At 51.5% G+C, this 12,524-nt stretch overlaps 1 protein-coding gene across 2 annotated transcripts; it reads left to right on the top strand.

The window, feature by feature from the left end:
* The first annotated feature begins 9,164 nt into the window (after window positions 1-9,164).
* LOC119364251 (transcription factor APG-like) lies at window positions 9,165-12,018 on the top strand. Of its 2 annotated transcripts, XM_037629702.1 has the most exons (5): window positions 9,165-9,522; window positions 9,667-10,600; window positions 10,687-10,779; window positions 10,912-10,977; window positions 11,064-12,018. In XM_037629702.1, coding segments are annotated over exons 1-5 (1,524 nt in total). In that variant the 5' UTR covers window positions 9,165-9,520; the 3' UTR covers window positions 11,493-12,018. The 2 variants fall into 2 exon arrangements, with proteins under 2 accessions (XP_037485599.1, XP_037485592.1); XM_037629695.1 differs by lacking the exon at window positions 9,165-9,522 and having other exon boundaries at window positions 9,529-10,600.
* Window positions 12,019-12,524: the final 506 nt, after the last annotated feature.

The raw sequence follows: 12,524 nt of genomic DNA on the forward strand, positions 1-12,524 counted from the left end.
CTGTTGTAACCTGCTCTATGTTGATTTCAGTTTCAATTGAATAAACAGTTATGTTCTCATGTCATGCACATTACAAGTGCTGTTATTGCTCTATAGTTACCCACACTTATATTCTGTCTATTCTGCTTTGTCTTGAACAAATATTATTTGAACTGTGTCTCTATCTTGATTTGGCAACAAAAACTAGAATGATATAGACCATAAAGTGACCATGGTACATAGATATATGTTTGTTTCATGCTGTTATCCTGTCCACTTTACTACTGAACTCATTTACCAAAATGAGTTTCATATACAACATGGTAAACATGTGATGTGTCTGCTTGTTTCTCTTTTAGAATGCGGACAAAATATTGGAGAATAGTACTGCGTTATCCAATGGTAAAGGAAGTAATGCAGATAAGGTTCAAGATAGTGAGACATCCCTGTTAGTCTCCAAGAAAGCTGATAAAAACTATCTTGATGACAGTGAGGGAACCCAAAAGTCCTGTCTTGATGTAGTGTTCGAGTTACTGGCCACTACTGCTGGCACAACCTCTTCGAACTCGCTGCCTGAATCAGTTCGTCTTCTTGAGTCTCAACTTCAAATTGAAAGACATCGATCAGATGTGCTGCGACAGGAAGCTGAAGGACTGAGGAAGTCCGTGCAGAATTCAGATGCATATTTTCTAGTGCAACACCAAGCGTTGGAGGATTTAAGCGCCAAACAAGAGAAAGTTAATAAGCTTGCTAAGCATCTTGCGAGCATTATGGGTACCCAAGATATTGTTTCTTGAGATCTTCTGAAGTGGTTTCAGTTCTGGATTTGTTTTGCTGCGGCATTTATTTGCGCTGGTCACCAACTTTGACAACCAGTGTATATGATATGCTGCTTTGTTCCCTATATTTGCACTGGTGGCGAACTTTGATGCCGAGTGGATGTAATATGTGTAATAGCCGTGATAGCCTAGTGTTAGTTGCTTGCTTATTTATTTCCTTGTTGTCTTGTTTATTTGTTTGCTTGTAGTCATTGCAGTTCTTTTTCCGCGGTTAGCTAGTGGTTGCAATAACCTATTTTTTAAAACTAGGCCACAATAACCATGGGCTAATATTTACTGTAGTGACACTGGGCCTCCTACTGGCCGTAGAAACAGTGGGCCTTCTATGGGTCGTAGAAACAATGGGCCTTCTACGGGCCATAGAAACAATGGGCCTTATGCGGGCCGTATCATCAATGGGCCTTATATGGGCCATATGATCGATTGGCCAAACATGGGCCAAACACACCGCATTATGGCCGTAAACGGTCTAGAGTTGGAATCATCCGTTCATGGGCCGACCATAATGGGCCATCGTTAATAGGCCGTATTTGATGACGCTATGAAAACGGCCCAATGTATTAACAGACCACAAACGGGCCGACTGTAACCACGGGCTGAATTTGGCCCACAAGCAGAAAATGACAGTAACGGGCCGTAAGTAAACGAATGCTGGAAATGAGCCCAAGAATAAATGGGCTCTAAGAAGGCCGAAAGGTAACATGGGCTGGAAACGGCCCAACGGAATAATAGGCCGTTAATGGGTATAAAGTGATACACTGTTCATTACGGGTCAATTTCACCATGGACCGTTAATGGGTGTAAAGTGATACACTGTTCATCACGGGCCAGTTTCACCACGGGCCGTTAATAGGCCAAGAGTTACATAGGGCCTCATATGGGCTGAAAGACTTCATGGGCCATACATGGGACAGAAGTGAAAACGGGCTGGAATCATATTGGGTGGCCTAGATGACGCTACTGGGCCTAATTCGGATAGGGCGTAACGGGCCTTGGGTTAGCGGGCTGTAAATGGGCTATATGCGAACATGCCATTAACAGGCTTTACATGGACCGGCCCACCACCTTTTTACCAAGTCAAACGGGCCGACCTTTTCACAGGAATGGGCCTCTGTTGGGCCGTGCCACGTGTCGACGTATCATAGGTGCCTTCTGTCCAATGAGTGGATGATATCTGTCCCAACGATGAGCTAATACGTGTTTCCTCCAGCCAATGATGATTTTACACGTGGAAAATCCCCATTGGTCGGGGCTGTTAACGGGTTATCGGATCCAAAACCCGACCCGATAGCTTAACGGCGTTCCGTTATGGTGGATGCCATGTGTCGGTCACCCTTGACGAAAGCACTTCCGTGACGCGGGATTTATCGTCATGGAAGTGGACACTTCCGTGATGATAATTTTGGTAATGTCATGGAACACTTCTACGACATCACAGGTATGATTATCTTGATTCTGTCATAAAATCTTCATGGATGTACATGCATGACAGAAATTGCGACCTACTGTGACAAACACGTATCATCACGGAAGTGTATTTTTCTGTAGTGACATAAGTCTTCCCAAAGGTTCTACTTGGCACAAACACTAATTAAAATATAAAACCACATCTAAACAAAGGCTAGATGAATTATTTTTTACTAAACATGAGCAAAAAGCAAAGAACAAAAAATAAAGTTGGGTTGCCACCCAACAAGCGCTATCGTTTAACACCCCTAGCTAGGCATGATGATTTCAATGATGCTCACATAAAAGGTAAGAATTGAAACATAAAGAGAGCATCATGAAGAATATGACTAGCACATTTAAGTCTAACCCACTTCCTATGCATAGGGATTTTGTGGGCAAACAATTTATGAGAACAACAATCAACTAGCATAGGAAAGCAAAACAAGCATAACTTCAAGATTTTAAGCGCATAGAGAGGGAACTTGATATTATTGCAATTCCTACAAGCATATATTCCTCCCTCATAATAATTTTCAGTAGCATCATGAATGAATTCAACGATATAACTATCACATAAAGCATTCTTTTCATGATCTACAAGCATAGAATTTTTGTTACTCTCCACATAAGAAAATTTCTTCTCATTCATAATAGTGGGAGAAAACTCAACAAAATAACTATCATGTGAGGCATAATCCAATTGAAAATTAAAATCAAGATGACAAGTTTCATGGTTATCATTATTCTTTATAGCATCCATGTCATCACAATAATCATCATAGATAGCAACTTTGTTCCCATAATCAATTGGAACCTCTTCTGAAATAGTGGATTCATCACTAAATAAAGTCATGACCTCTCCAAATCCACTTTCATAATTATCACAATAAGATTCAACACCCTCCAAAATAGTGGGATCATTACTTCCTAAAGTTGACACTCTTCCAAACCCACTTTCATCAATATAATCATCATAAATAGGAGGCATGCTATCATCATAATAAATTTGCTCATCAAAACTTGGGAGACAAAAAATATCATCTTCATCAAACATAGCTTCCCCAAGCTTGTGGCTTTGCATATAATTAGCATCATAGATATCCAAGGAACTCATACTAACAACATTGCAATCATGCTCATCATACAAAGATTTAGTGCCAAACATTCTAATGCATTCTTCTTCTAACACTTTGGCACAATTATCGGAATCCTTATTCTCATGAAAGACATTAAAAAGATGAAACATATGAGGTATCCTCAATTCCTTTTTTATAATTTTCTTTTATAAACTAAACTAGTGAAAAAACAAGAAACAAAAAGATTCGATTGCAAGATCTAAAGATATACCTTCAAGCGCTAACCTCCCCGGCAACGACACTAGAAAAGAGCTTGATGTCTACTACACAACCTTCTTCTTGTAGACGTTGTTGGGCCTCCAAGTGCAAAGGTTTGTAGGACAATAGCAAATTTCCGTCAAGTGGATGACCTTAGGTTTATCAATCCGTGGGAGGCGTGGGATGAAGATGGTCTCTCTTAAACAACCCTGCAACCAAATAACAAAGAGCCTCTTGTGTCCCCAACACACCCAATACAATGGTAAACTGTATAGGTGCACTAGTTTGGCGAATAGATGGTGATACAAGTGCAATATGGATGGTAGATATAGGTTTTTGTAATCTGAAAATATAAAAACAGCAAGGTAACAAGTGGTAAAAGTGAGCGTAAATGGTATTGCAATGCTTTGAAACAAGGCCTAGGGTTCATACTTTCACTAGTGCAAGTTCTCTCAACAGTAATAATATAATTGGATCATATAACTATCCCTCAACATGAAACAAAGAGTCACTCCAAAGTCACTAATAGCGAAGAACAAACGAAGTGATTATTGTAGGGTACGAAACCACCTCAAAGTTATCCTTTCTAATCGATCTATTCAAGAGTCCGTAGTAAAATAACACGAAGCTATTCTTTCTGTTCGATCTATCCTAGAGTTCGTACTAGAGTAACACATTAAGACACAAATAAACCAAAACCCTATGTCACCTAGATACTCCAATGTCACCTCAAGTATCTGTGGGTATGATTATACAATATGCATCACACAATCTCAGATTCATCTATTCAACCAACACAAAGAACTTTAAAGAGTGCCCCAAAGTTTCTACCGGAGAGTCAAGATAAAAACGTGTGCCAACCCCTGTGCATAAGTTCAGGAGGTCACGGAACTTGCAAGTTGATCACGAAAACATACATCAAATGGATCACATGACATCCCATTGTCACCACAGATAAGCACATAAAAGACATACATCAAGTGTTCTCAAATCCTTAAAGACTCAATCCGATAAGATAACTTCAAAGGGAAAACTCAATCCATTACAAGAGAGTAGAGGGGGAGAAACATCATAAGATCCAACTATAATAGGAAAGCTCGCGATACATCAAGATCGTGCCAAATCAATAACACAAGAGAGAGAGAGAGAGAGAGATCAAACACATAGCTACTGATACATACCCTCAGCCCCGAGGGTGAACTACTCCCTCCTCGTCATGGAGAGCGACGGGATATTGAAGATGGCCACCGGAGAGAGATTCCCCCCCTCCGGCAGGGTGCCAGAACGGATCTAGATTGGTTTTCGGTGGCTGTAGAGGCTTGCGGCGGCGGAACTCCCGATCTAGGTTATTTTATGGAGGTTTCTGTATATATAAAAGGTGTTGGAGTCAGGAACAAGTTAGGGGGTCCCCGAGGCGGCCATGAGAGAGGGGGCGCGCCCCCCACCCTCGTGTGTGCCTCGGGGACCTTCTAGCCCATCTCCCGTACTCCGTGGGCTTCTTCTGGTCAGAAAATTATCTCCGTGAATTTTCAGGTCAATTGGACTCCGTTTGGTTTTCCTTTTCTGCAATACTCAAAAACAGGGAAAAAACAGAAACCGGCATTGAGCTTTAGGTTAATATGTTAGTCCCAAAAATCATATAAAATAGCATATAAATGCATATAAAACATCCAAGGTTGATAATATAATAGCATGGAACAATCAAAAATTATAGATACGTTGGAGACGTATCAGCTGACTCCAAGAGTTCGGAGCCAGTGTCCGGGGAAGAGTCCGGCTTTCTGATAGTTGCTAGTGACACTGATTCCTCCAGCTCTCCCGTACTAGACTTAGTGGCCACAGATAGTCCGGCGGGTTTAGAAATCCTGTCTTCGGACCTGGCGACGCGCTCCGGCTCTAAGGCCAGAGCGGAGGTTGGGGTCGTGAATCCTTGAAAGATCAAGTCTCCTTGGATGTCAGCGACATAATCCAAGTTTCGAAAACTAATCTGGTGACCTGGGGCGTAGCTGTCGATCTGCTCTAGATGGCCAAGTGAGTTGGCCCGCAGTGCGAAGCCGCCGAACACAAAGATCTGACTGGGGAGGAAAACCTCCCCAGGGCAGCATTGTTGTAAATGATTGACGGAGCCATCGAACCTTCTTGTGATGACGCATCGGAACTCTCAATGAAAGCACCAATGTCGGTGTCAAAACCGGCGGATCTTGGGTAGGGGATCCCGAACTGTGCGTCTAGGGTCGATGGTAACAGGAGACAAGGGACACAGTGTTACCCAAGTTCGGGGCCCTCTTGATGGAGGTAATACCCTACGTCCTGCTTGATTGATCTTGATGTGTATGAGGATTACAAGAGTTGATCTAGCACGAGATCGTTGTGGCTAAACCATAGAAGTCTAGCATGTATGATTGTGATTGCCTCTACGGACTAAACCCTCCGGTTTATATAGGCACCGGAGGGGCGTAGGGTTGTACAAAGTCGGTTACAGAGAAAGGAAATAATACATCTGAACACCAAGCTTGTCATCCACGCAAAGGAGAGTCCCATCCGGACAGCGGGAGAAGTCTTCTGTCTTGTATCTTCATAACCCATTAGTCCGGCCCATGTTACATAGTCCAGACGTCCGAGGACCCTTTAATCCTGGACTCCCTCAGTGGGGACGCGAATCTGCAGGCGGAGCAGCAGGCAATCCTCGATTCCCTTCGGTAGGAGTCGGAGGTGAAGGGGAGACGCCGTCGTCGGCGGGAAGTGGAGGCGGAGCACACCGCGAAAGTCGGAGATGCTCGCGTATATGGACGAGGGAGAGGAGGAGCCGAAGTCCTCCTATGCGCCCGTCCACCCAGCATCTGGCACCGACGTCGTGGACATCTCCAACGACAGCTCATAGCTATTGTGTCGTAGTACATTGGTTTATTTTGTATGGTTTGTATGGATCTACGGGATGAAATATGATAGACTCGAATGATAGCACCAAGTTTGAGGCGTGACCGATCAGTGTGCACGGACATGCTGGGACGTCTCCGCGAGCATTTGAGGGGTCGGATTTGCTTGTCCACGGTTGTTGATGCTCTAAGGCCAACTCCACCGCGCGACCCTATCCTGTTCGGCCCCGTCCGTTTGGGGTAAAACGGACAAAGGAGGCGGCCCAGCGCGCGACGGCCCGGACCCATCTTGTCTGTTTTGTGTCCGGGTCGACCCATTTCGAGCGCAAACTTGCGCCGGGTTTGGGTCGCGACGGACACCAAACGGACGCGCGACTCGTCCGCGTCGGGGCCGCGTGGCAGGCGGCCACCTACCTCCCACCCGCCCACATCAATACGCACGAGCGGGCGGCCCCACCTTTCATCCGCACGTCGAACAGTCGCCGTCCTTCTTTAAGTGGGAAGCATGGACGGGTCGTCGTCCACACTGCCCCACGCCACCCCGCGGCCTCCTCGAAACCCGACAGCGTCGAATCCAAACCCTAGCCAAGAACTCGTCGGTCGGCCGCCCGCAGCAATGGGCCTCTGGAACTACGGCCACAAAGGCAAGCACGACCGCGAGGCTGGTTCCTCGTCGGGACGCCCCCGCGGCTCGGTGAAGAAAGAGGAGCCCGCGTCGCCATCGCCACCACGTCGGGCCCTCGCGCCGCCCGCCTTCTCCATCGCGCCCGCCGCCGGCTCGCGCGACCGGCACTACATCGAGGCGGCCGTCTGCCGCCGTTATTGGGAGACGAGGACGCCGCCGCCCTAGAGCGACGTCCACCTTCCCAATAACTGGCATCTGTCGGCCGACCGCGTGCCGATCCTGCCCGTCCCGTAGAGCGGCCGTGCGCGCCGCCAGGAGATCGAGCGCCGCCGCCGCCTTCTCCCGGACGACCTCTACCACGACGAGAGGTACGCCCCCGACTCGACATTGTGGGACACGTGGTTCCGCAATGAGCATGGCGTGCGGCGGGCGTTGTTCTTCGCCGGCACATCGACGGGGCCGCGGCGGCCGCGTGAGCCCCGAGCGGCTCCCCAGGCGCGCGGGCGTACGCGGGTCCGCGGCTTGACGCCCACGCCGTCGCCGTGTCCATCGCCACCCCCACCTCCTCGCATGATGGCGGAGGAGGAGGCCTGGCTCATGGCGCGTGTGCTGGAGGACTCCATGCACATGCACGACGAGCGCCAATGGGCGGACCTCGAGGCGACGATGGCCCTCTCCGCGGCCGGCGACGTCGCCATCCCCGAGGAGCCGCCGGTGGCCGCGTTGCATCCTGACCTGGTGGGCCAGGGGTGGAGCTGGTCGTGCTCCGCTGAGCAGATGGCGGCCGCCCTGGGGGCCGTGAACTGGTGCCCCACGCCGCCGCGGTCGCTGGAGCGGGAGGCCTCGCCTCGGGAGGAAGTGGTGCAGGCACCACCGGCCACCTTGCAGATCGCCGCCCCCGTGCACCACGGACCGCCGGCCCACCTGTGTACGCCGACGGAATACATCGACCTCGTCAGCGACGACGACGACACCGGCGGCCAGTGAAGACGGCGACGGCCACGACATCGACGGGCGCGGCAGGAACGCGCACGCGGGAGACGTTTTTTTTGTTTTATGTTAATTATGAACTGGGCCGTTTAAGTGGTATGAACTGGGCCGTTTTGTGGCCGTAACCCCTATATATATGTTTTATGTTTTTTAACTGCGTTTATTTACTTTTTTAGTCATTTCAATTAAGTTTTTAAATTATTTCTATTCACGTCCACCCCGAACAGGTTTTGGGGTGCGGCCGCGCGTTGGACGCACCCACGACCCATCGGACAAACGCGGACGTGGGCGAACCCATCGGCGCCCCAAAGGGACAAAATCCGGTCAAACCGGACGTCCGTTTGGGGTTGCACGGTCGAGTTGGTCTAAGAGGGCAAGTCGGGCTAGTTTGGGACCGATTTGGAGAGATTTGAAATAGGCCTGGCTCCGATTCGCCCCACATATTGGGTGGGAGATGCCAGCAAATCCAATAGGTTGGGTTGACTTTCTAGGTTGGTTTGGGTTGACTTTTCTAGGTCCAGCGCTTACTGGGTTGTCCGCTTAAACATTTGAGAAGGGTTTAATGTGTTCGGTCCTACCGGACTTCTCACTGCACCAAAGGACAACGAATCGTGCACCATCACCGCCGTGGCCACCGGACTACAGCCGTTGAAAACGCCGAGGGGACTGCCCGACGTTGTCCCGGAGAAGTTGGCGGTGGTGCCGCCCGTCGTAGGTACAGAGCCGGACGCAGGCCTCGACATCCGGACACATGCATGCCACGAGAGCACATACTACATGCACGTCGAGCAACTAGCGTGTGTTGGTGGCGGACCGGTGGGAGGAAACGCGGGAGTGTCCGCAAATGTTACCCGCCCTCGCGTGAAAGCTGCGGCGAGACCCTGGACACAACCGTGCAAGAGAAAGTTTGGCTGGTAACCGACGGCCGGCCACGAGGATAGGCGGTAGGCCAGCAGCCACCGGATCGAGATCACTCGGGTGATGGGCAGACAGTGCGGCACCAAACAGGTCGTGGTCTAGCGGCACGAGCTTCCGCCACCCCTCTCGATCGCCGTCCCGGCTATATATTCGACGGCTCGGCGGGCGCCCCCCACTTCGTCCTCCCGCTGCCCATCCCCCACCCGTGCCGCATCCGTTGGCATCAATGGCGACGCCTCGTTAGGTGGCGCGTCGCTCTTCCTTAACTGCTCCCGCTCACACACGCGCATCGGGTTCAGACGGCTCTGCGTCGAGTTGGTGCGTGCGCTACTCCTCCTCCACCCCTCCTTCCCTGCAGCTGCTGCAGCTCCGCTTGTGACTCGTGACGGGAAGAGGGGAGATAAAATAATACCCCGCCAACCGCGGCGAGGCGTCGGCCGAGCTACACCTGTCGCCGCAGGAGCTGGAAGACCTCCGTCGTTTATATATCCACGCCTGCCGCTGCCGGGGATGTGAGTTTCTTGACGCACGGCCGCCGTGCTCTTCCTTTTCCTTCTTGGTTCTTGATTCGCCGGCCATTGCTAGCTTAGCTTAGCTTAGTCTGGTGTGCGCGCGGGCGCGGGTACTGATGGCGTGTGCGTGATGCTGCTGCGTAGGAGCGAGCCGGGCAACGAGCTGGACGAGCTGCTCTGGGATAACGGACCGGCGCTCCGGCGGGCGGCGTCGCCCTTCCCGCCCTTCTCCTGCAGCCCCGCCGGCACTATGAAGGCGCAGGAGCTCGCCAAGCACCCCGCGTCGGCGACGGCGATGGCGCAGGGGCACGACGACGACGCCGTGCCGTGGTTGCAACATTACCCCATCATCGGCGTGGACGACGGCGGCGGCGGCGATACGGCCCCGCTGCCCCAGGACTACTTCTCCACCTTGTTTCCCGGGTTCTCCGACCTCCCCGCTGCGGTGGCGGGCAGAGATGCCGGAGCGCCATCGACGTCTCACGCAGCGGTCGTCGTGCCGCCGCTGCCGGAGCCACCTGTGCTCCCCAAGCAGCAGCAGCAGCAGCAGCAGCAGCCGCCGCCGCCTCGGTCCACCGGCGAGGGCGTCATGAACTTCTCCTTCTTCTCGAGGCCCCTGCAGCGCTCGCTGCCGCAGGCCAGCGTGAGACCGTCTGCCGCGGGAAGCAAGTCCGTCGAGTCCACGCTGCTGCAGACCAACAGGCTAAGAAGCACCCCGCTGTTCTCGGAGCAGAGGACGGCGTGGCTGCAGCCGCCCAGGGAGTCGCCCGCCACGGTGGCCGCGCCTCGTCCTCTGGCACCGCCAGTGCCTGTCCAGCATGCCGCAGAACCGGCAGCGGCGTTATCCCAGAGATTGCAACCGGAAGCGAGGGCTGCGGCGTTACCACCGAGATTGCAACCGGAACCGAGGGCTGCGGCGTTACCCCAGAGATTGCAATCGGAGGCGAGGGCTTCCGAGATGCCACCGCCGCCCGCAACAGCGACGACCTCGTCTGTCTGCTCTGACAACGGCGAGCGGAGCCAGCTGAAGAGGAGCAGCCACCAGACTCTGGAGTGGTCGGTCAGTCAGGACGACGAGGTGAGCACCGGACACATACATGGTTAACACCGCGAACGCAGTACTGTTCTTCTTGGTTCAAAATCTCAAACGCAATCTGCCTGCAGGACCTTGACGACGAGGCCGGCGGGCTGAGAAGGTCGGCGGCGAGGAGCACCAAGCGCGGCCGCACCGCCGAAGTGCACAACATGTCGGAGAGGGTAGGTCCTAGTAGCGATCCCGAATGCACAAAATAAATACACACCGTACACCGAAGTGGCATTCTTCCGGTTGCTAAATTGGTACTCCTCCTTGGAAGATAGCTAAATTGCTGTATGAAATTGCTGTTGCAGAGGAGAAGGGATCGAATCAACGAGAAGATGCGCGCCCTGCAAGAACTCATCCCCAACTGCAACAAGGTACACGATCCATCAACCTTGGCAAGAAAGCTCAAAAATACTTTGACAAGAGCACAAAGTAACATCCAATGTTTGTGGTGATGAAGATTGACAAGGCGTCGATGCTGGAGGAGGCCATCGAGTACCTCAAGACCCTGCAGCTCCAGGTGCAGATGATGTCGACGATGGGGACGGCCGGGCTGTGCATGCCGCCGATGATGGCAATGCAGCACATGCAGATGCCGCCCATGGCGCACTTCCACCACCACCACCTCGGCGCCATGGGGTACGGCATGGGCCCCTTCGACCCGCGCCTCGTCGCAGCCGCCGGCGCCGCGCAGTTCCCTTACCAGATGATGCCCGGCGCGCCCATGTTCGGCGGCCACGCGATGCCTCCCCCGCCACCGTTCCACCAGGCGGCGGTGGCGGGCGCTCACATGGCTGCCGGCCCCGTCAGCAACGACGCCGCCACGGCAGCGCAGGCCGAGCACGAGCAGACACCCGGCGACCATCCGCAGGTCCCACGAGCAATGTAGCCTAGCTCCGACAGCGGCGGACTCTGTAGCAGGCTAGCGGCGCACCCAGCAAGGCTCGGTAACTCCGAGCAGGGCTGCGGCAAAACGAAGCTGTAAAATCTTTGTGAGACTGTAAAATGGCTCACTGCTCCGGCATCTTCTCCGTGTCAGAGGATAGGCCGGGTACAGTGTCTGCTGGGGAGGATCAATGGATCAGGATCGCTTCTGCTTCCCGCTGCAGTATTCAATCCTGACATGTCCTACCCTGTTTAAAGCTGTGCCCGGTGCCCGCCGCTCATGATGCCGCGGACGGACAAGAGTCAATCTGAAGTACTGTTGGCGCACATGCATCATGGCGCCGATGGCAGCTTGAGCTGGCACGGGCTCGGGCAGTCCATGCCTTAGAGCATCCCTAGTGGCTTGTCTAAATTTGATAGTCTATATTTACATATACACAATGGTGTAAAAAGATTTTCTTTTAGACAACCTAAGTTTTTCAGCGGATTGTCTATATACATGATGTCTATTTCTCTTTCATATATTTTAATAGTATCTTATAGCAGCTATATTTTCTAAAAATCTTATGTTGGTCATTTCTGAGTTGTTCTTATTTATTTTTTCCATCCGCAAGACATATAAAGGAGAAAATAAACCAGCCGCGAAATTATTTTAGGTTCAACACTAGCAACACCCTATATAATTTACGAGAAATAAACAATAGCAACAGGTTCAACCCTGATGAGGCGGCGGTCCAGGCGCAACGACCTCCGTGTCCAGCACTGGCGCGGCCGCTTCCCTGCCGACGTCCTCCAATTGCTCCGAATTGGTGAATGGCTGAGCTCATGAGCCAACATTTTTGGTTTAGACGTTGTGGCTTGGTTGTCCAAATGTGGACGACGGGTAGCTAGTTTAGACATTGTCTAAATTTTAAACGATGCAATAGACAAGCCACTGAAAACGTTTTTCGGCGTGTGGTAGTCTAAATTTGATATAAACCATCATTTGCACAAGCCACTATAGATGCTCTTATCATCAGCTGCGTGTGGGAGCGTA

This window comes from Triticum dicoccoides, chromosome 1A, assembly GCF_002162155.2.
Source record: "Triticum dicoccoides isolate Atlit2015 ecotype Zavitan chromosome 1A, WEW_v2.0, whole genome shotgun sequence".
Classification (NCBI taxonomy): Eukaryota; Viridiplantae; Streptophyta; class Magnoliopsida; order Poales; family Poaceae; genus Triticum; species Triticum dicoccoides.

Excerpts from the sequence above, each read along its gene's own strand:
- LOC119364251 (XM_037629695.1), top strand. The coding sequence starts at position 9,653 with ATGCTGCTGCGTAGGAGCGAGCCGGGCAACGAGCTGGACGAGCTGCTC. Across the intron at positions 10,780-10,911 it reads TGCACAACATGTCGGAGAGG|AGGAGAAGGGATCGAATCAA; the intron begins GTAGGTCCTAGT and ends TTGCTGTTGCAG. Across the intron at positions 10,978-11,063 it reads TCATCCCCAACTGCAACAAG|ATTGACAAGGCGTCGATGCT; the intron begins GTACACGATCCA and ends GTGGTGATGAAG.